The 22,287-nt window shown below is 39.7% G+C and overlaps 1 protein-coding gene across 1 annotated transcript in view; it reads left to right on the top strand.

Annotated features, from left to right (window-relative positions):
• The first annotated feature begins 2,676 nt into the window (after positions 1-2,676).
• LOC140144732 (uncharacterized) overlaps positions 2,677-22,287 on the top strand; it is a 74,282-nt gene continuing 54,671 nt past the window's right edge. The window contains exons 1-8 of the mRNA XM_072166542.1: positions 2,677-2,736; positions 5,116-5,331; positions 6,625-6,756; positions 6,893-7,005; positions 11,028-11,157; positions 11,599-11,770; positions 12,165-12,278; positions 21,128-21,253. Of these exons, the coding sequence (XP_072022643.1) occupies positions 2,677-2,736; positions 5,116-5,331; positions 6,625-6,756; positions 6,893-7,005; positions 11,028-11,157; positions 11,599-11,770; positions 12,165-12,278; positions 21,128-21,253 (1,063 nt within the window). The remainder of the gene's footprint in view (positions 2,737-5,115; positions 5,332-6,624; positions 6,757-6,892; positions 7,006-11,027; positions 11,158-11,598; positions 11,771-12,164; positions 12,279-21,127; positions 21,254-22,287) is intronic.

Below are 22,287 nucleotides of genomic sequence, written 5' to 3'. Positions count from 1 at the left end.
ACTCGGGAAGCCACGCTATTTGCGGACCCCTGGTATAGGTAATAGATGACTATGAAAACTTTCCGCATACCGAATATGGGTTTAGCCCATATTTAATTGCCTTTAGGCCCTATGATTTATTTTTAGAAAAGAAAGCCTAAGACTGGAGCCTAATCAATTGAGAAGGGAATGGATTTTGTCACAGTTATATCAAAATTAATATCGTCCATAACAAGAAGGAATGCATCACGATTTTTTTGATATCCAGCTATAGTATTTTAATTGATTTACACTGAACATGAAGCTATAATATCTCTACTATATAGCTTCATGCATGGACATTTGCAGACCGACCTTCTCCATATAGCGAGTACCACATTAGATTGTGTTTACAAGAAATATATAATAAGCGCCACTTCCACGAAATGTCCTATATGCCAGCAACTTTGATGATAATATATTATCTACAACATCACACCTGTTTTTCAAGAACTCTCTTTTATCTATTCACCTCAAAGAAAGGATTAGAATTATTATAATAGAATCCCTGACCTGATGCAACGCATTTTTAATGGGTTGCTGAGGGACTAGAAATCTTTATGGTCGAATGAACAACGTATGACCACTACACAGGTCAATGGCCTTATTGTGTTCTGGCGGGTTATTTAAAAGCACGGTCCCTGAATTTTTCCAGACAAGGAACAATAGGAACAAATTGCCTGGCAATGGGGTCACATATAATCCCAGTCTATAGTGTGATCAGAACATTATAGGCAGGTAATCATTATAGTATAATCAGTACGAAAAGTCCAATGCGATTTTTAATGTATTTAAAAAATTCAAAGAACCACTTTTTAGCGGGAATTTTTGCAAGTTACACAGCTGAAGTTGTAAAATGGTTGAAATACTACAATATTACGGCGTAAACAAGAATATGTTTGTTTGGTCTTTGTTCCTACAGCCACATCCCTTAATACTTAAATTTGTTGATATTTATCTACAGAGTTTCTATGCTTTCCTGTATAGTGGTCAATGCATGAGGATTTGGTCACGCTTGTAGGTCTATGTCGTACCCATGGGTCACGTGCGTATTTATAAAAACGTATTTATAAATATAGTCGAGGCATACTGTTGGGTATAACAAATTGAGATAATAGAGACCTTGCGGAATGAAGTTACTTTAACTGGAACGGCAACTTCAGAAATATCGATTGGATTTCTTGCTCAAATTTACTCCAACGCGAACGTATGGTTGGTTACTGCAACAACAGCGTCTTGTCGCTTAAACTCGGGACATGTGTATCAATGTGCGTTCAAAAGAAGGGCATGTGTAAGAGCTTGTAACCGACTACATCCAAATGTCTCTCTTTTGTTTAGTCAAGTGGTTATTAGTCCCACTTCAAGACAAAAGACTCTACCTTAAGAGCTTCGTTTGAGTAAACATGAATGAACTCGCGATACCACTCAACATGGATTATGTCGGGACCCAGCGTTAATCTCCTTATCATATTATTTTAGGCCCTATACGTTTCAATTAATATTCTTACGATAGTTATAGGCCTATATATATAATATTATTTAATAAAGGCTCGTCAGCTTTGTCAATTTCATATTCCAATTTACTTCGCAAAGCCTAATGAAATACATATTCTTTATTTCTTTTCCCTCCTTCAGAATCTCTATCCCCCTTCCCCTCCTGTTTCCCCTTCCCTACATTCTCCTTATTTCCCCCCTCCTTCTCCCCTCTATCTGTACTCGCTCTCTCAAACTTGACCCTCCTATAATTACCCACTCGCACTCCTGTTTCCCCCTCCCCAGTGATTTTGTCAGGGTTTTTCTGTTAGGAGGGCATGGGCCGATTCTTAAAGGGAAACATTTTTAGAAAAAGGGGCTTAAAATGGCAGAAAAAAGGCCTAAAAGCGTAAAATATCACGGCGGCCAGCATCCAAAAGGGGAGGGTCAAGAAGGAAGACAAGATGTCCCACGGGGGAGCCCCCTCCCCCCTCGGCTACCAGCAAAGCACCTCCCTGTCCACTTCCAATGCCCTCCCTCTCCTCCTCTCTACCCCCTCTCTTACCAGGCACCACCTAAGACATGTTATATATAAAATGTTATACACCTGCTTTACTCTTCCAGAAGTATCGTATACTGCTGGCTCAAGTAAAACCAGACCATTTTACGGGAACTTAATCCCCTTGGCGTTGAAGTTAAGCTAAAAACTTGGTTCCGCATACTGATTTGGTGTACGCCATGAGCACACACAAAACTATATATCAAGTGTGACGTTTGGAACAAAAATTATTTTGATCTAATTTAATCAATAATTTTCAGCAACATGTAGCATGTTTTTTACCCAACCAAATTAGATTTCCAATAATTGGTCTATTAACTGGATAATACATAAGTGGTAATTATGTAGGCTATAAGGAAATAGGCAAACTATTGTTCTAAATTATGACGTATTTCATCATAATTTACGGCACACTATAGATTCTCGCGTTAACTTTAACTTCAAGCGGCTTTAATGGCAGAGTGGTTTTGAATACATAATCCTCTATAATCATCTAGACGTTAAAGTTTGTGGTTTCTAACTCCATTTCGCAAGGTCTGTAATGTTACATAATCGCCTACGCTAAAGATAATAATTCACTTTTTTTTCCACTGTTTTTCCGAATTCACTTTTTCTCTCTCGAATCGATGGAACTCTCAGAAAATTTTACTATTGTACATAGTCATTACTATTGCGCTGAAATATCAGTAAGATCTAAGCATTTTTCACACAGACAATAGATTTTCTAAACTAGTGCCTTATGCTATATTCTATTACCCCAACGACCCATTATTCAAAATCGCGCACTGTGATTTGTTGACACGCGTCACGTGACAGACCATTAATTAGCGATAAAGTGTCAAGGGCAACGACCTTTATGTTCTTCTATCATCACAGCGCACAGCAGAGCGCACAGCACACCTGCTTATGTAGGGGAGAATGGAACATGGAGCTATTAAATAGATGGAGAAGAAATAGATTACGTAACGCATTGAAACCTTGTGCCGATTTGAAATCTGACAAGCTATTCATCGAAAGGTACCTTTTGTTTGGGACAAAGGGCTTCCGCCATTAAATCGGTAAGCTGACCCGACAGTGTATTAACGCTTTACCTAGCAGGCTACTGTCAATAAGTGATCAAACGAAAGGCGCGTGAAAGCGACGTCTGGAACGAAAAGTACCTTTTGTTATAATAACACACAAGGATGTGATTGAGTAGCCGTAAGCACAAAAAGCACACATTAGCCGCTGAGTACAGTTCGTGATCACCCACTGACTTCAGGTGCTTCATTTAAATAAATTGAATGCGCTTGCTGAATGATTATACATCAAGCATTCAAGGCTGCCATTTATGTCTATTCGCCACTTGCACGGTTCCGCCATTATGCACTATGTGCGGGGAGAGCCTCGAACTGGCAGCATACATGAATGGGAATTGAACCAGTCATATAACATTCTGTGTAAGGTTACGTAATTCTTCCTTTCATGTATGCTGCCAGTTCGAGGCTCTCCCGCATATAGTGCATAATGGCGGAACCGTGCAAGTGGCGAATAGTACTGTATAATGGTAATAGCTATACGTATGTATCATGTAACAAATAATAAGTATACCGGTATAGGCCTATATAAAAGTTGTTTCACAAATTGACATTTTATTTTATTTTAAGAAGGAGAATGTCATAAACAGTGGCGTACTGAAGGGGGGGACAGCTCTTCTGTGAGAGGTCTTGGGAAGGGATGAGGGAGGAAGAGGTGAAAGAGGGGATATGAAGAACGAGAGGGGGGTTGGAGGAAGAGAGAAAGAGGAAGAGCTAGGAAGAAATGAAGAGAAATAAATAAATAGAAGTAAATAAATAGAAAGGTAAGGTAAGAAAAATGATAGGAATGAAAAAAGAAAAAAAGTAAGAGGGGATGGAGAAGGGAAGGGAGATAAGAAGAGGGAGTGATACTTCAAGGAAAGAATAAGTACAGAGAAAAGAAAAGGAATGACAAAATGTAGTGCTAACAGCACTATAGGCAGCCATTCGATGATGTCAATGCCTTTATGCGTTACGTATTTAAAACGCCCAGTCAGATGTATTTTACACCTGCCAAGCACAAGTCACCCAATTTCGAAAATTGGACGTTGAATGTACACTCTCATGAATATTGATTGGCAACATTTTCCAATATGTCAGCGCTCAAATCGGACACAATAGAACAATAGACCATTCAGTGCGTTGGAATGGAATGTCAGGGGTGTGTTATTGTATGTGCATACCTGCTTATAGGGGAGAATGGAATGTTAGGTTGTGTTATTGGAATGTGCATACGCTTTGGCTATGCGTATGCGCTCCACCTTGAGGTAAACAACTTGAAATATTTGGGCAAAACATTTGATATTTTCTCTTTAAATCACACTATTTTGTGGTAATAGAATAGAAATAAAGGGTGCAGCATTATCCTTTACACGCAAATAATGTGTCCTCGGCAGTAAAACGTTTAAATAATGGGTTCGGCTGCGCCTCACCCATTATTTACGTTTTACTGCCTCGACACATTATTTTCGTGTAAAGGATCATGCATTACCCTTTATTTCTTAAGTATATTAAGAAACCTTGGTTGCACCCAACCACTGTGAGTTTTACCAAGGTTAAAGATTTGTTTGCTATTTCTTGCTGTATAACTATATAGAATTATCTCAATAAAAATAGGTCCTTAACTTAACTGCTGATATTTCAAGTTAAGTTAAATTTATTGCCTGGGTGAAACATGCTCGGATCTTACTGACATTTATGTATTAGGTATTAAATAAAGATTCAGAGTTAAGACCGAATATAAGCAGGGTCGTAGCAAGAGCCTCGGTGGTCTGTGGACAAAGAACAGTGCAGGGCCTTTTAACGTCTCCTTTATCAACCCTATTTCATTTTCGTTTTTTTTTGTTGCCAGAAAGAAGAAAGAAAGAAAGAGGAATCGGGTAGAAAAACAGTACCTAGCTCGGGGGTTGTAAACCCCCAGCTAGGTAATCATTCTATATGAGGACAGCAAGAACATTAACAGTTTTGAATTCTGCCCTGTAAAACCCTGTTTTGTCTCCCTTGCATTAGACACTAGATCCAAACAGTTTCGACACGACTCAATTAGCTGATCAGCAAAAATGCAATGCTGCAAATTACGCTCTTGCTAGAGGGAAACTGACTGAACCTATCCAATCAACTGCAACCATAGAATGGCCATCAACTCTTGTGTCATCAATCATCACTACCGTAGAAGAGGAACATACCATTGCTTTCATTGGTACCTCAACAGGACAACTTATGAAGGTACTATAGTATATATTTCTCCGTGTTAAAATTCAACATGTAAATAGCTTTTTTTATTGATTGCATGCCCTACATTGATGAACACAATTATCAGAGAACCATCATGTAGTGTTGTGTGTGCATTTGACTGAATTGCATGCATAAGTCATATTATTGCTTTATAACCAGCAATATCATGATATGCCTAATACAACCGGCACATAAAGTAACTACTCAGTTTTATAAAGTAGTTAATTTTTATGCCAGGTGTAGATCAATGCAACCTGGTCTCTCTAAAATACTGTATACTCGTAATCAGTCTACTTGAAACTGAATATACGGCAGTAAATAGCGCCCTCTGTTTTACATTAAGGTTGCTGTTGGGCAATATTATATTAAGGTTAGGGTTTATAGTGGGTTAGTGTTAGGGTTAAGGTTAATGGGTTATTAGGTTAGAGTTAGTGATAGGGCCCTAGTATCAACAAAAAACATTAAGGCCGCATGGCCGGCAGGCCGGAGGGTTACGCTTAGGGCTAGATTAAATTCAGGGTGACGGGCTGTATCTACTGGGTGACTTAAGGTCCGTTCATACTACCACCGCATTTGCGATGCATTGCTTTGCGATGCGGTGCGTTGTCGCACCGCATCTACTGCATTGCGATATCGCAATAAAGTTAAATACATTTTAACCTGGAAATGCGACGAGTTGCGTTGAGTTGCGGCAAAAGTAATCGATATATCGGCATCGCAAAGCAACGCATCGCAAATGCGGTGGTAGTATGAACGAACCTTAACCTGGAAATGCGACGAGTTGCGTTGAGTTGCGGCAAAAGTAATCGATATATCGGCATCGCAAAGCAACGCATCGCAAATGCGGTGGTAGTATGAACGGACCTTTACTGTCGATAACGAAAACGCATACCAATTACTTAGAGATAGCCCGTCGCCCATTTCATGCTTTCAACTTTTTTACTTTTTACCCCATAATTTCCCTCATTCTTCAGGCCCTGCCCTCTATCGGGGACTAAGTTTAAACTTCTTTGCTATTGTTTTTGGAGAAACATTATTCCTTTGTAAGCCTGCGGCGCAACCTTGAACAATATTGTCTTTGAGCAATATTGTCTTTGACCCATGAGGGTGTGGGGTGTGTATGCGGGGGTGTAGGTGCTTGTGTGGATTTCTTTGGATTTCTGTGGTGTGGGTTGTTGAGGAGGGGGTTGTGAATGTTTGTGCGCTTGTCTTCACGAAAAGAAGTCTACTCTTAGATATAACTTAATTACATATGATTTTAAATCCTTTGCTTTTTCTAAATAGTACCATCTTAGAGGTGGCGGAACCAGTAGGATGTATGAGACGCTCAATTTAGGTAGCCCTGTACTGATGGATGATCATCTGCAAACAACAGAAGACGGTAAACAACATCTGACAATACTTACTGAACAAAAGGTAACATCAACCATGTTGAATGTATAGATAAATAGGAAACGAAAGAAAAACGCTTATCTTCCTTTCATATGTATATTTTATTTGTATTTTCACCAGTCAAGTGTGCTTTACTGTGTTTCATTTTTACTGATTTAAGATTTTCAAACTACGCGTTGAAAACTGTGGCTACTATGAAACCTGTGATGGTTGTATCGGTGCTACGGAGGAAGATGGAGATCCATATTGCGGATGGTGCATTCTTACTAGAACGTAAGAAAAATTAATTTATTATGCATATAAAACCACCGAGCTATTTTGGTAGCAAAGAAATATATTTGAACATTATTTGGTAATGACAATATATTTGATCCTCTAAAGCATTCCTCCTGAATTGTGTCGGAATAGAACTTGCTTATGAGTGTAAAGTTGCGTATGGCTGACATGTGTTGTTTCAAATATTGGCATCTGAAGTGTATTGATTAAGAAAAGGCCTATAACAGGTGCCCAGTGGGCATTGACCGTTCCGAGAAATTCATGGTCGAAGTTTACACAGGGTTAAAACTCAAAATGGTTTGAACCTATTCCAAAATATTCCTCAGCTCACAAGGATCTAGAAATATAGTTTGACCTTCATACAACTAATCAGTTGAAGTTATTGGCGAAAAGATCAAAGGTTGGAATTTGGGCTCCATCTCCCTCTCTGTGTCAGGTGGCGCTGTGTAGCGCTGCTGTGATCTTCACAAGAGTACACCATCTCACTCGATCTGTTGCCAAGTGCGTTGCACCTTGCATTCCTTGCTTAGAAACCAGCTTCACGTCATTAGTCCAAGTTGTTGGTGGACGTCTCCTTCCTCGTCGACCTTTCATAGTCCCTTGCAAAATTTGTTTTTCTACACCTCCATGTTTCTTGACAATATGGTCAAAGTACTTCAGCTTTCTCTCCATTATGCCGTTTCTGATGGTTAGACCAATCTTGTCGAGGATCCAGGAATTTATTCTCTTGTCTTTCCATGTCACTTACAGAAGCCTCCTGTAACACCACATCTCAAAAGCATCAACTCTTTTCCTGACATTCTTGGTCATAGCCCAATACTCGCATCCGTAAGTAGCAATGGAAAACACAGTTGCACGAAGTAGGCGTACCTTGAGGTCAATGGATAGGCCTCGGCTTTTCCATATGCTTGACATGCCTTGCACAGTTGTCCTTGTAATATTCAAAATGCTTCACCTCCTAAATCTGCTGTCCATCTATCACAAACTATTTTTTGTCTCCTTTGTGTTCAGAAGAAGGCTTTTTCTTCGCTTGCCACTTTTATGCGCTTCAAAAGATCAATCAGCTCTACTCTGCTGCTACAAATAAAAGTGGTATCATCGGCGTACCTCAGGTTAGATCAAAGGTTGGAATTTGGGCTCCATCTCCCTCTCTGTGTCAGGTGGCGCTGTGTAGCGCTGCTGTGATCTTCACAAGAGTACGCCATCTCACTCGATCTGTTACCAAGTGCGTTGCACCTTGCATTCCTTGCTTAGAAACCAGCTTCACGTCATTAGTCCAAGTTGTTGGTGGACGTCTCCTTCCTCGTCGACCTTTCATAGTCCCTTGCAAAATTTGTTTTTCTACACCTCCATGTTTCCTGACAATATGGTCAAAGTACTTCAGCTTTCTCTCCATTATGCCGTTTCTGATGGTTAGACCAATCTTGTCGAGGATCCAGGAATTTATTCAAAAAGATCAATCAGCTCTACTCTGATGCTACAAATAAAAGTGGTATCATCGGCGTACCTCAGGTCAGTAATCCTTGTACCGCCAAACTTCACTCCACCTTCAAACCCCTCCAAAGCTGTCTTCAGAGTAGATGCTAAATATGTTTGGTGATAGCACACAGCCCTGTCGTAAGCATCTTCCAATCTTGAACCAATCTGTGTCCCCACTAGTTGTTCTGACTGCCGATTCTTGGTCTTCATATAAACGGCTGATCAGGTCCACAAGATGACTTGGGAAACCCATCTTTTTCATAGTTTCCTACATCTGAGGATGGCTAACACAGTCAAAAGCTTAACTGTAATCTATGAAGCACATGTAAAGAGGAAGTCTATATTATGCTCTCTGCATTTCTCAATCACATTCCTGATGTTGACAATTTGGTCCCTAGTCCCCTTCCTTCACGAAATACTGCCTGCTTATCAGATATTTCTTGCTCCATTTTGCTCTTCATTCTCTTGATGATGAAGCACTTTACTTGCATGACAAATTAAGCTGATAGTCCGGTAATTGGCGCACTCTTTCAAATTTCCCTTCTTCGGCAGTGGAATAAATACTGCCCTGCACCAGTCTCTCGGCCATGTCTTTTTTCCCAGATGATACAGCATAGACGCCTCATTAGGTCTATCTACTTTATCAATGCTAGGCAGTGGAGTGGCGTGTGTGTGTGTGTGTGGTGTGTGTGTGTGTGTGTGTGTGTGTGTGTGTGTGTGTGTGTGTGTGTGTGTGGGGGGGGGTTGACAGGGGGTAACATGCCTCGGGCGCCACCCTTAGTACGGCGCCAAATTGACCAATTCCGCATCGATTCTGCGTCCCTCCAAGCGAAGAAAGTAAAAATGTTTGCGCGCTTCGCGTATTTCAGCACAAAATCAATTGAAAGAACGTTTTAAAACCGATATTCAACTTCTAGTAACCAACATTAATTAGTGGTAGGCCTTATTTCGTCGGCTGTATTCCATAGCGGCGTATAGTGATTTTTGGTCATTTTTTTGAAAATTGGCACATATGTTTTTAATGATGTTCTCTTTCATTTTTTCTAAGTCTCATCAGTCATAATTAGCTAATTAATTAGTAATTAATTAATTAAATGTGGCGTATAGTTACAAAGTGACATTTTTGTATTCCATAGTGGCGTATCGACCATACGCCACTTTTTATACACATTTTATAATTATGAAATATCGGCAAAATGAAAAACATCGTATGTCATAGTGGCGTACGCGTATCGGACCTATACGCCACTATGGAATACGAACGACGAAAAGTAACGCCATAGGGATTACACGGCGACCGAGGTGGCGTACGGTTAACGTAAGGTTAGGGTATTGCGTTTTGTTCGTTTTCCATAGTGACGTATAGCTTTATTGTCAGTTTGCCAGCAATAGTATGTATTTATTTCTTTTGAAAAATATATAACAATAACATCTGTTTAGTTTACTACAGAAATTTTACATCATTTACAAAATATAATGAATGTCTGATTTACACAACTCGATTTTAAATTGGCATTTCTTCAAACCCGATTTTCTCGAAAAGTTGTTTATTCGCGGCGCCCCACTATACGCCACTATGGAATACGGACGACGATTTGTCCAAAATTTCGCGCGCTTCGCGCGCAATTGTTCCAAGAATTGAAAATTCTCGGGTGGGCGCCAATTTTGTTTGTTGCCCCGGGCGCTACCAACCCTAGTTACGCCACTGATGCTGGGTGACTATCCACACACTTTCTTTTGTCCTCCTTGACACTTTTGGAGCCATCTCCTCTTTGTTTAAGAGTAATCATTCTTCCTTTTCTCCATCTGCCTTTGCTCTCTTCCTGTCATCAGCTAGGTTTTATGTCGGCTGAGAGATCTACGGTTGTTTCCGTTTCTTCTCTCTGGGGATGTACTTCTTTCCTGGTCTTCTCACAATTCATGTGGGGTCTGCTCCTCTTCATTAACTTTCAGTAACTCGTCAAGTCAAACTTGTTCTTCACCTCTACTAAATATTGAGTAAGAATGTTGTCAACATCATACCTGGTAGGTGGTGCATTGTCTCTCTTAGCTTTCAGTCTTAGTTTCACTTTGGCTACAAGCAGCTGATGGACACTACTACAGTCAGTGCCTGGTTGTGTCAGCGCTTCATATAGGGGACAAGTTATCCATTTTTGGTGAACATGGTCTCAAAATGTTTGTTTTGTTAAAATAATTCAGAAACGAAATAGGTTGCACTACCTATGATGTTTCATTACCACGGTAACATAGCAAAAGGAGTTATTGCCAATCCAATTGATGTTGCTGTATTTCCCCCTACGTTACCTAGATAACGAAATGTCATACATAGTGAAACTATTCTTTTTCTGAGACCATTTTGATCAAAATCGGATACATTTTATGTGTTTGACCCACACGTTGAGCCCAAATTTCAACCTTTGACCCTTTGCTAATTTCTCTAAAAGCTGTTTATTCGCGGTGCCCCACCAGTATGGAATGAAGCCAATGAATTGTATTTCACAATATAGCTTTATTTCTAAAGTTCTTTTTATTTCTTTTAGATGCACCCGTAAAAGGGACTGCCTCCTGCCAGATATATCTACTCGTTGGTTATCATACAATGAAGCACAGTGTTTGGGACTTAGTTTTGTTACCCCATATGACAATCAAATATGTACCGTACAACAAGAGGTATGTCTGCTAATCTGTTTCTAAAGCTCAACATTTTCCAATATAAAATCTTTAAAATTGAAACAATAGCTTGTCACCAAATTCAAATAAATTTAATATAAATTATGATACTATACAGATTTGCTGGTTAATCGATAATATTAGTGCATCTAAATTAAGGAGTTAACTAAATAATGATGTCTAATGTGGCCAAATCGGGAAACCAACATGTCCAATATACCGGTATGCATTCAATCATACAATATGCACATGTTCAGATCACACGATGATTAGTAATCGTTGCTCACCTTTTATTGAAATCGCTCTTTGAAACGTCATGCTTACATGACAACCTAAACCTACTATTGATATCTTTACTAATAAATTTTGAGCCATTAGTCTGTAATGCATATTTTGAATTTTCCGAAAATAATTTAGTAATGTTTCAACAATTTCAAACAGATTACTGTGACTGTGGGGCAACTTCCAGATCTAACAGCAAACCAAGACTATGAGTGTGTCTTTGATTTTGGAGACACTCATTCCTTTTCTTCTGTGGCAGCAAAGACCGGCAATGATCTTGTTTGTTTGACACCCTCTACTGAAGAGTTAACTGAAATACCCGCAGGAAGAGGTGTGTTTTAAGTAACATATGATAAACCTGATGTTTAAACAGTTTGTTCGCCAGCTTGCATGCAGCTGTCATAATGTATTGGAGTTACAATTGTATTGGGGCGGGTATTGGAGTTGTAAAAAATCAAAATTCAAACTCAAATTTTAACTGGCTGTTGTCCTTTTTGAGTTATACAGTGGTACGTATGAATGTTTGAGTCACACAGTAGCATGTCTTATGTTCATACGAACGAACGGTGGTAAGGGGTAAGGCGTAAAGGAATATCACAACCTCTCTGTTGTCAACCTCTCATCCCACTGCATAATGATAATCGCATGATGTTCCGAACATTGTACACTCGGGATATATTATGCGAGTTGTTACTTTATTATGTTTTTTTTGTATTATTACATAGACATGTATGAATTGTTTAGTCTGCCATGTTTGAATGGAGGACAATGTGAAGACCATGTAGATGGATATGAATGCACATGTATGGAAGGATGGACAGGAGTTAATTGCGAACAAAGTAGGTATTCCATGCATAAGAAGTTGTTGTCTATTTTGTCTCTTGATTTTTCAGTCAGCAAGTTTGTGTCGACTTCTTTGTCAGACTGACTTGTTCTTGTGTGTCCGGTGGTGTCCACGCATTATGTATGTCGTTGTAACTGTATGTAAATGAGTCTTTCTTTGTTGTTTCGTTTTGTTATATTCTATCAACTATACTAAAGGCTGTCCGAAACAAGGAATACCGGTAGGAGAGCAGAAGAGATAGTAGCTTATACAAGCAATAATTAAAAATGTGGATATGGTATTGTTTTTTTAATCATTAAGTTATACAGACTGTCTAAAAAAAGTTGCGCAAGAAAAAATCGCCCTCTTTGGCAATTAGAAAATACCGTTGTGACATGACGCTTACATCAACGGCAAGTGTGTAGTCTTAGCACTCAAAAGCCGTTTCTTCTGTTCAATTTACTTGTTTTAATCTCGAGATATGTTTAGTTAGCAAAGAAAGGGTAGAATCACAATTGTGCTACATTAACTAGGGAAGAGGGCTGTACATGTAAATCAATGATAGCATCAAGTTTATCAAGAGTTCCTTGTTTTTACTGTCTTACTGTTTTATCATGATACAGATATAATGATTCTCTTTTTCCACGTAAAACAGATTAAAAGATAAATAAATATTTCACATTCTGCTGTAAAATTAACTACATGTGCATGTCAATGATTTTATCATTGTAAATACTGTTCTCTCTGTCACTCAAGACATGTTAAAAGACAAACAAATATTGCACACTCATTATTTTGTCACGAGTTCAACTAAACAGAAATGTTTATACATGCATATACATTGGTGTCAAAAACATGACAAACCAAGCCAACCAGCACAGTCTCTACTCCAAAAGTAGTCGAGAGTGCTCTACCAATGTATACACATGTATAAACATTTCTGTTCGTTTATTTATTTATTTTTATTACAAACATATAAACCCGCAATAATTACTATTTTTCCAAAACTTTCTCACCTAGCTACATGATCTATATCGTGGCATGCGTCAGTTTTTCAAATTATATTAAGGAAGCATACTGCTTAAGAAATAAATTTAAAATGGGAATAAAACCCAAGAATGTTTCTCAATCTTGGCAGGTACTAGTACCTGGATTTAATAAAATAATCCGCTGAGTCCCGCACTGAGTGCACCAAATCCACGTAAATTTCGAGTAAGTTAATAGTCTAGTTTTGTGACTTCCAAATCGGCGTAAGTCACTAGACCAGTTAAGTTCTATTGTTATTTACTCGGCAACTTACTCTTCATCTCTTGCGGAGTAAGAGTAAGAACTAGAGGGCCTTATATTTGTTCACAAATACGGCTATACCCGCATGTTATTGGTATAGACAAACTTATAGTCCTTATTTGCTGAGGACATAAAATGAAGAAATTGTAAAAAGTCGCCAAATTGGGCGGAAAATGTGTAAAAAGTGAAAGTCCAAGTCACAAGCATTAATTTAATGTAGGTTGCACCCTCGTAGCACTTAAAATAAAGAAATTGTAAAAAGTAGCCCAATTGGGTGAAAAATGTGGAAAAATTGAAAGTCCATTCACAAGCTTTATTTTAATGTAGGTTGCACTCTCGTACTACTTAAAATAAAGAACATCCATTTCAGAGGGAGTATGTAAATTAAATGGAACAGCCTATTTTGTGGCCATTTCAGAGGGAGTATGTAAATTAAATGGAACAGCCAATGGGTATGTAATTTAACTGGAACAGCCTTAACGGTGATGTCATCTATATTATAATTACACTATTCTCTGTGGATCTGTTTAGTCCTGTGTATGGGGTGGGTGTTAGTAACAATATAATTCTCAGGTGCAATCTGTGTACAAACTCTGAGCCCTGAAGCTGCTTTATTTGATGAGAAACAACCGGCCCTTTGGTTTACCATTTGGGGCCCTAGGGCCCATAGTATTTGATTTATGAGCCTCATGAACATATATTGAAGTATAATTCTCAGGTGCTCTCAGTAGACTCAAGCTGGGCACTGTAGCTGGTTTATTTACTGAGTAATGGCCGGCCCTAAATTTTAGCATTCAGGGCCCTGGGGCCCATATTATGTGACATATGGGGCTCATATGTACATATAACAATATAATTCTCAGGTGCAATCTGTGTACAAACTCTGAGCCCTGAAGCTGCTTGTATTTGATGAGAAACGACCGGCCCTTTGTTTTAACATTTGGGGCCCTGGGGCCAATAATATTTGACTTATGGGGCTCATGTACATATGTTGAAGTATAATTTTCAAGTGCTATCAGTAAACTCAAGCTGGGCATTGCAGCTGCTTTATTCACTGAGTAACGGCCGGCCCTATGTTTTAGCGTTTGGGGCCCTGGGGCCCATACTATGTGACATATGGGGATTATATATACATATGACAATATGATACTAAAGACCTATCTGTGTACCAAATCTGAACCCTGTAGCTACTTTATTTGCTGAGAAACGGCTGGCCCTTTGTTTTAGCATTTTGGCCCCTGGGGCCCCTAGCCTTGTAAATCTGGGGCCAAAATGGGCAAAAGGCACATCTACAACTTAGGGCCCATACATATGCCATATATGAGCCCCAGTGATCTTGTACTTTTAGAGCTAGGCTTGTCAATCTGTTGCACCATATTTTAACATTTGGGCCCCTGGGGCCCATAATATATAAATATATGGGGCTCTTGGATATTTGTAAATATAGAGTACCCCTAGGGCTATGACTGGACCAACTCAGGGCCCTGAGGCTGCTTCATTTGATGAGAAATGGCGTGCTTTGTATTTTCACATTTGGGCCCCTGGGGCCTGTGACCTTGACCTCTGGGGCCAAGATGGGCAAAAGGCACTTCTGACGGGTAGGGCCCATAAGTGTACCACATATGGGCCCTGGGGCCCTTGTAGTTTTAGCGCTAGCCTTGACAGAATGATGTGTTTGATAGGAGAAGGAGGAGGAGGAGAAGGAGATGAAACCACAGAATGGCAATATACCCGTTCATGCTTCGCATGCGGGTATAATAGAAGGCTATATATTTGTACACAAATACGGCTATACCCGCATGTTATCGGTGTTCCCAAACTTACAGTCCTTATTTGATGAGGACTTAAAATAAAGAAATTGTAAAAAGTCGCCCAATTAGGCGGAAAATGTGTAAAAAGTGAAAGTCCAAGTCACAAGCTTTAATTTAATGTATTTTAAGTGCTACGAGAAGTCCCCTCCCAAGGGAGGCGTCTCTCTTACTCTCCATAGGTTGCTGTTGTCAGTCTTTCTTATTCACAGTGAGGCTATGCAATATGATTAGGGGAAAGTATTCCAGAGGGAGTATGTAAATTAAATGGAACAGCCATTGCAGAGGGAGTATGTAAAATAAACGGAACAGCCTATTTTGGGGGCATTTCAGAGGGAGTATGTAAATTAAATGGAACAGCCAATGGATAATGTAATTTAACTGGAACAGCCTTAACGCTTCACGCTGGTATTTCCAATTGTTATATTATAATACGGATCTGTTTAGTCCTATGTGTGTGGGGTGGTGGGCTGTGGGTGTTAGTAACAATATAACTCTCAGGTGCTATCTGTGTACAAATTCTGAGCCCGGAAGCTGCTTTATTTGATGAGTAACGGCCGGCCCTTTGTTTTAACATTTGGGCCCTGGGGCCCATTATATTTGACTTATGAGGTCCATGTACATATGTTGAAGTATAATTCTCTAGTGCTATCAGGCGACTCTAGCTGGGCACTGTAGTTGCTTTATTTACTGAGTAATGGCCGGCCCTATGTTTTAGCGTTTGGGCCTTGGGCCCATATTATGTGATATATGGGGCTCATATGTACATATAACAATGTAATTCTCAGGTGAAATCTGTGTACAAACTCTGAGCCCTAAAGCTGCTTTATATGATGAGAAACGGCTGGCCCTTTGTTTTAACATTTGGGGCCTTGGGCCCATTGTATTTGACTATGAGGCTCATGTACATATGTTGAAGTACAATTATCTAGTTCTATCAGTAGACTAAAGCTGGGCATTATAGCTCCTTTATTTACTGAGTAACGGCCGGCCCTATGTATTAGGGTTTGGGGCCCTGAGGCCCATATTGTGTGACACATGGGGCTCATATACACATATAACAATATAATGCTAAAGACCGTTTAGTGTACCAAATCTGAACCATGTAGCTGCTTTATTTACTGAGTAACGGCCTTCCTTATGATTAAGCGTTTGGGGCCATGGGGCCCATAAAATGTGATATATGGGGCTCACATGTACATATAACAATATAATTATCAGGTGCAATCTGTGTACAAACTCTGAGCCCTAAAGCTGCTTTATTTGATGAGAAACGGCCGGCCCTTTGTTTTAACATTTGGGGCCCTGGGGCCCATAATATTTGACTTATGAGACTCATGTACATATGTTGAAGTATGATTCTCTAGTTCTATCAGTAGACTCAAGCTGGGCATTGTAGCTGCTTTATTTACAGAGTAACGGCCGGCCCTATGTTTTAGCGTTTGGGGCGCTGGGGCCCATATTATGTGACACATGGGGCTCATATATACATATAACAGTATAATGCTGAAGACCTATTAGTGTACTAAATCTGAGCCCTGTAGCTATTTTATTTGCTGAGAAATGGCCGGCCCTATGTTTTAACATTTGGGCCTCTGGGGCCCCTAGCCTTGAACATCTGGGGCCAAAATGGGCAAAAGGCACATTGACAACTTAGGGCTCATACATGTACCACACATGAGCCCTAGTGCCCTTATAGTTTTAGAGCTAGCCTTGTCAATCTGTCGCCCCTTATTTTAACATTTGGGGCCCTGGGGCCCATAGTATATGTCATATGGGACTCATGTAAACTTATATATATATATAGTACCCCTGGGGCTATCAGTGTACCAACTCAGGGCCCTGAGGCTGCTTCATCTGATGAGAAACGGCATGGTTTGTGTTTTTACATTTGGGCCCCTGGGGCCCGTGACCTTGACCTCTGGGGCCGAGATGGGCAAAAGGCACATCTACGGGGTAGGGCCCATAAGTGTACCACATATGGGCCCTGGGGCCCTTGTAGTTTTAGTGCTAGCCTTGACAGAATGATGTGTTTGATAGGAGGAGAAGGAGATGGAGAAGGAGATGGAGAAGAAACTAGAAGGCTATATATTTGTACACAAATACGGCTATACCCGCATGTTATCGGTGTACCCAAACTTACAGTCCTCATTTGCTGAGGACTTTAAATAAAAAAAATTGTAAAAAGTCACCCAATTGGGCAGAAAATGTGTAAAAAGTGAAAGTCCAAGTCACAAGCATCAATTGAATATAGATTGCACTGTCGTAGCACTTAAAATAAAGAAATTGTAAAAGTCCCTCCCAGGGGAGTCGTCTCTCTTACTCTCCATAGGTTGCTGTTGTCAGTCTCTCTTACTCACAGTGAGGCTATGCAATACGATTCAGGGGAAACTATTCCAGAGGGAGTATGTAAATTAAATGGAACAGCCATTTCAGAGGGAGTATGTAAATTAAACGGAACAGCCTTTTGGGGGACATTTCAGAGGGAGTATGTAAATTAAATGGAACAGCTAATGGGTATGTAATTTAACTGGAACAGCCTTAACGCTTCCCGCTGGTATTTCCAATAATGTAGCTGCTTTATTTACTGCCGGCCCTGTTTTAGCGTTTGGGGCACTGGACCCATATTATGTGACATATGGGGCTCATATGTACATATAACTATATAATTCTCAGGTGCAATCTGTGTACAAACTCTGAACCCTGAAGCTGCTTTATTTGATAAGAAACGGCCGGCCCTTTGTTTTAACATTTGGGGCCCTGGGGCCCATAATATTTGACTTATGGGGCTCATGAGTAACTGCCGACCCTATGTTTTAGCTTTTGGGGCCCTGGGGCCCATATTATGAGACATATGGGGGTTATATATACATATGACAATATAATACTAAAGACCTATCTATGTACCAAATCTGAACCCTGTAGCTACTTTATTTGCTGAGAAACGGCCGGCCCTTTGTTTTAAAATTTAGGCCCTGGGGCCCCTAGCCTTATACATATGGGGCCAAAATGGGCAAAAGGCACATCTACAACTTAGGGCCCATACATATGCCACATATGAGCCCTAGTCATCTTATACTTATAGAGCTAGGCTTGTCAATCTGTTGCACCATATTTTAACATTTGGGCCCTTGGGGCCCACAATATATAACATATGGGGCTCTTGTATATTTGTAAATATAGAGTACCCCTAGGGCTATCAGTGTAACAACTCAGGGCCATGAGGCTGCTTCATTTGATGAGAAACGGCATGCTTTGTATTTTAACATTTAGGCCCCTGGGGCCCGTGACCTTTGACCTCTGGGGCCAAGATGGGCAAAAGGCACTTCTGTTGGGGTAGGGCCCATAAGTGTACCACATATGGGCTCCAGGGCCTTTGTAGTTTTAACGCTAGCCTTGACAGAATAATGTGTTTGATGGAGGAAAAGGAGGAGGAGGAGAAGAAACCACAGAATAAGACTAGAAGGCTATATATTTGTACACAAATACGGCTATACCCGCATGTTATCGGTGTACCCAAACTTACAGTCCTTATTTGCTGAGGACTTAAAATAAAGAAATTGTAAAAACTCGCCCAATTGGGCAGAAAATGTGTAAAAAGTGAAAACCCAAGTCACAAGCTTTAATTGAATGTAGGTTGCACTGTCGTAGCACGTACAATAAAGAAATTGTAAAAAGTCCCCTCGCAGGGGAGTCGTCTCTCTTACTCTCCATAGGTGGCTGTTGTCAGTCTCTCTTATTCACAATGAAGCTATGCAATATGATTAGGGGAAAACTGTTCCGGAAGGAGTATGTAAATTAAATGGAACAGCCATTTCAGAGGGAGTATGTAAATTAAACGGAACAGCCTATTCTGGGGCCATTTCAGAGGGAGTATGTAAATTAAATGGAACAGCCAATGGGTATGTAATTTAACTGGAACAGCCTTAACGCTTCACGCTGGTATTTCCAATTACCATCATATAATATTATAATACGGATCTGTCTTACGTGTGTGGGGTGGGTGGGTATATGTTAGTAACAATATAATTCTCAGGTGCTATCTGTGTACAAATTGTGAGCCCGGAAGCTGCTTTATTTGATGAGAAACGGCCGGCCCTTTGTTTTAACATTTGGGGCCCTGGGGCCCATAATATTTGACTTATGAGACTCATGTACATATGTTGAAGTATGATTCTCTAGTTCTATCAGTAAACTCAAGCTGGGCATTGTAGCTGCTTTATTTACAGAGTAACGGCCGGCCCTATGTTTTAGCGTTTGGGGCCCTGGGGCCCATATTATGTGACACATGGGGCTCATATATACATATAGTAGTATAATGCTTAAGACCTATTAGTGTACCAAATCTGAACCATGTAACTATTTTATTTGCTGAGAAATGGCCGGCCCTTTGTTTTAACATTTGGGCCTCTGGGGCCCCTAGCCTTTAACATCTGGGCCCAAAATGGGCAAAAGGCACATTGAAAACTTTTTTTTTTTACTGGTACGGCGACTGCGGAGTTCTGCACTTTATAGTTTTAGAGCTAGCCTTGTCGATCTCGCACTTGTTGGTTAAGCGTTTGGGGCCCTGGGGCCCATAATATATGACATATGGGGCTCATGTAAACTTGTATATATAGAGTACCCTGGGGCTATCGGTGTACCAACTCAGGGCCCTGAGGCTGCTTCATCTGATGAGAAATGGCATGGTTTGTGTTTTTACATTTGGGCCCCTGGGGCCCATGACCTTTGACCTCTGGGGCCGAGATGGGCAAAAGGCACATCTGCGGGGTAGGGCCCATAAGTGTGCTACATATGGGCCCTGGGGCCCTTGTAGTTTTAGCGCTAGCCTTGACAGAATGATGTGTTTGATAGAAGAAGGAGAAGGAGAAGGAGAAGGAGATGAAACCCAAGGATGGCAATATACCCGTCCATGCTTCGCATGCGGGTATAAATATACCCGTCCATGCTTCGCATGCGGGTATAACCACAGGATGGGAAGATACCCTGCATGCTATTGCATGCGGGTATAATTTCATGACTGTGTATTGTTAATGAAATAATGAGTTTTAATTGAACCATGTTTATTGTTAAATGTTTTACACAACAAAAGGTGCTAATTCTTTCCATATGGAAAGGTTTCTATACAAAAACGATTCTCTTATAACCCATCTCCACCTTGATATACCTGAGCAAACATTTTCGACCCAAGAGCTTCCAAGCAGAGAACAACAAGCAGCGAATGTCTCCACCACAGTCTTTGATTACACTACACGGTTGAGTGCATAGCAATGTAGGAGCTGTGAAGCTTCTAGCTAAAATGGGCCTCTTTGATTGTTTTTTGTCGAAACCTCAAGTGTTCCTATCATCCAATCAGAATTTTTTGTTTATATCAAACGAAAGCTAACACCTCCCCCTAAAACAATTTTAGTCACTAGGTCAATAGATAACACAATTCAATGTTATAGCAAGGCGAATGTAGAAAATGTAAGTTTTAAAAGTCAAAACCTCAAGTGTTCCTTACAATATTTTTCAAATTTTATGTTATTAAATGAAAAGGCACACTTATATTGTCCATATACTAGAGTCACTAGAATGAGTAATGGTTAATTCCCTTTAAATTGCAAATCTTGTGTTACTATTTTCGCCTGTTTTGTCATACGGTTGTAATTAATTCAATGAACTATGGCTTTTAAAAAAGAGCGCTTACAAATTGATATGAAATGACATTAACCCTTAATAGCCCAATTTCAAAGTATATGGCTTAAATATTTCATATCATTTTGTACAGATGTTGATGAATGCACTTTAGGTACTCATAACTGTGACGCAAATGCTGATTGCGCCGATATCCCATCTGGTTCCTTCACATGTACATGTCAAGACGGTTACAGTGGAAATGGAGTAACATGTACTGGTTAGTATATTTTGTACCATATCGCCATTGTAGGCCACGGCGCGGGTGATGACAGAATTTGACCACAGTGAAAAACTTATACTTATATAAGTTTTCAAGCAAAGACAAGGAGCAATACTGTGCAGGATAGTATTAATTTTAATAAGACTGTTTCATTAATTGCCGTTTTAATATACCTTGAGCGTGAGAAGCTGACATTTTGAAAACTTTACTTTTGACCTCTGTATGACCCCCTTAATGACCTTAACTGAATTTTAAAATATTTAAAACATGTTAAGAATGTCATAAGGATCATTGCATTTAAATTTCAGCTCAATTGAAGCATTTTGAAAACTTGACCTTTGACCCCTTTATTGCCCCTTAATGACCTTAAATGAATTTTAAAATATTTTCAACATGTTGAGAATGTCATAAGGGTCATTGCGTTCAAATTTCAGCTCAATCGGAGCATTTTGGAAAACTTGACCTTTGACCCCTTAATGACCCCTTAATGACCTTAAATGAATCTTAAAATATTTTTTAAATGTTTAGAATGTCATAAGGATCATTGCATTTAAATTTCAGCTCAATTGGAGCATTTTGAGAACCTTGACCTTTGACCCCTTTTTGACCCCTTATTGACCTTAAATAAATTTTGAAATGTTTTAAACATGTTTATAATGTCATAAGGATCATTGCATTTGAATTTAAGCTCAATCGGAGCATTTTAGGTTAAAATGACCTTTTTTGACCCCTGTGACCCCTGGATGACCTCCGACGTTTGAAAATATTTTTATTATATTCTTTATGTTTTCCTCTTTCATATGACACCACTCATGGGGTCATACCTTCGTGGCATTTAAAGATATGTCCATTTCAGACCAAATGGTTAGTCAGTTAGTAAGCTAGTAAGTAAGCTGGTAAGCTAGTAAGTAAGCTAGTAACATTCACTCTTATAGGCTGATACCATTTCATGGTTCAGCAAAAATAACGTATAGATAAATTCCGGTGATATGTGTCAACAATTGACATATTATTTGTCAGTGGATTGCAGT

This window comes from Amphiura filiformis, unplaced genomic scaffold (assembly GCF_039555335.1).
Source record: "Amphiura filiformis unplaced genomic scaffold, Afil_fr2py scaffold_76, whole genome shotgun sequence".
Taxonomy (NCBI): Eukaryota; Metazoa; Echinodermata; class Ophiuroidea; order Amphilepidida; family Amphiuridae; genus Amphiura; species Amphiura filiformis.
Note: the sequence above shows the minus strand (reverse complement) of the source record. Positions and strands in the feature narration are given on the sequence as shown.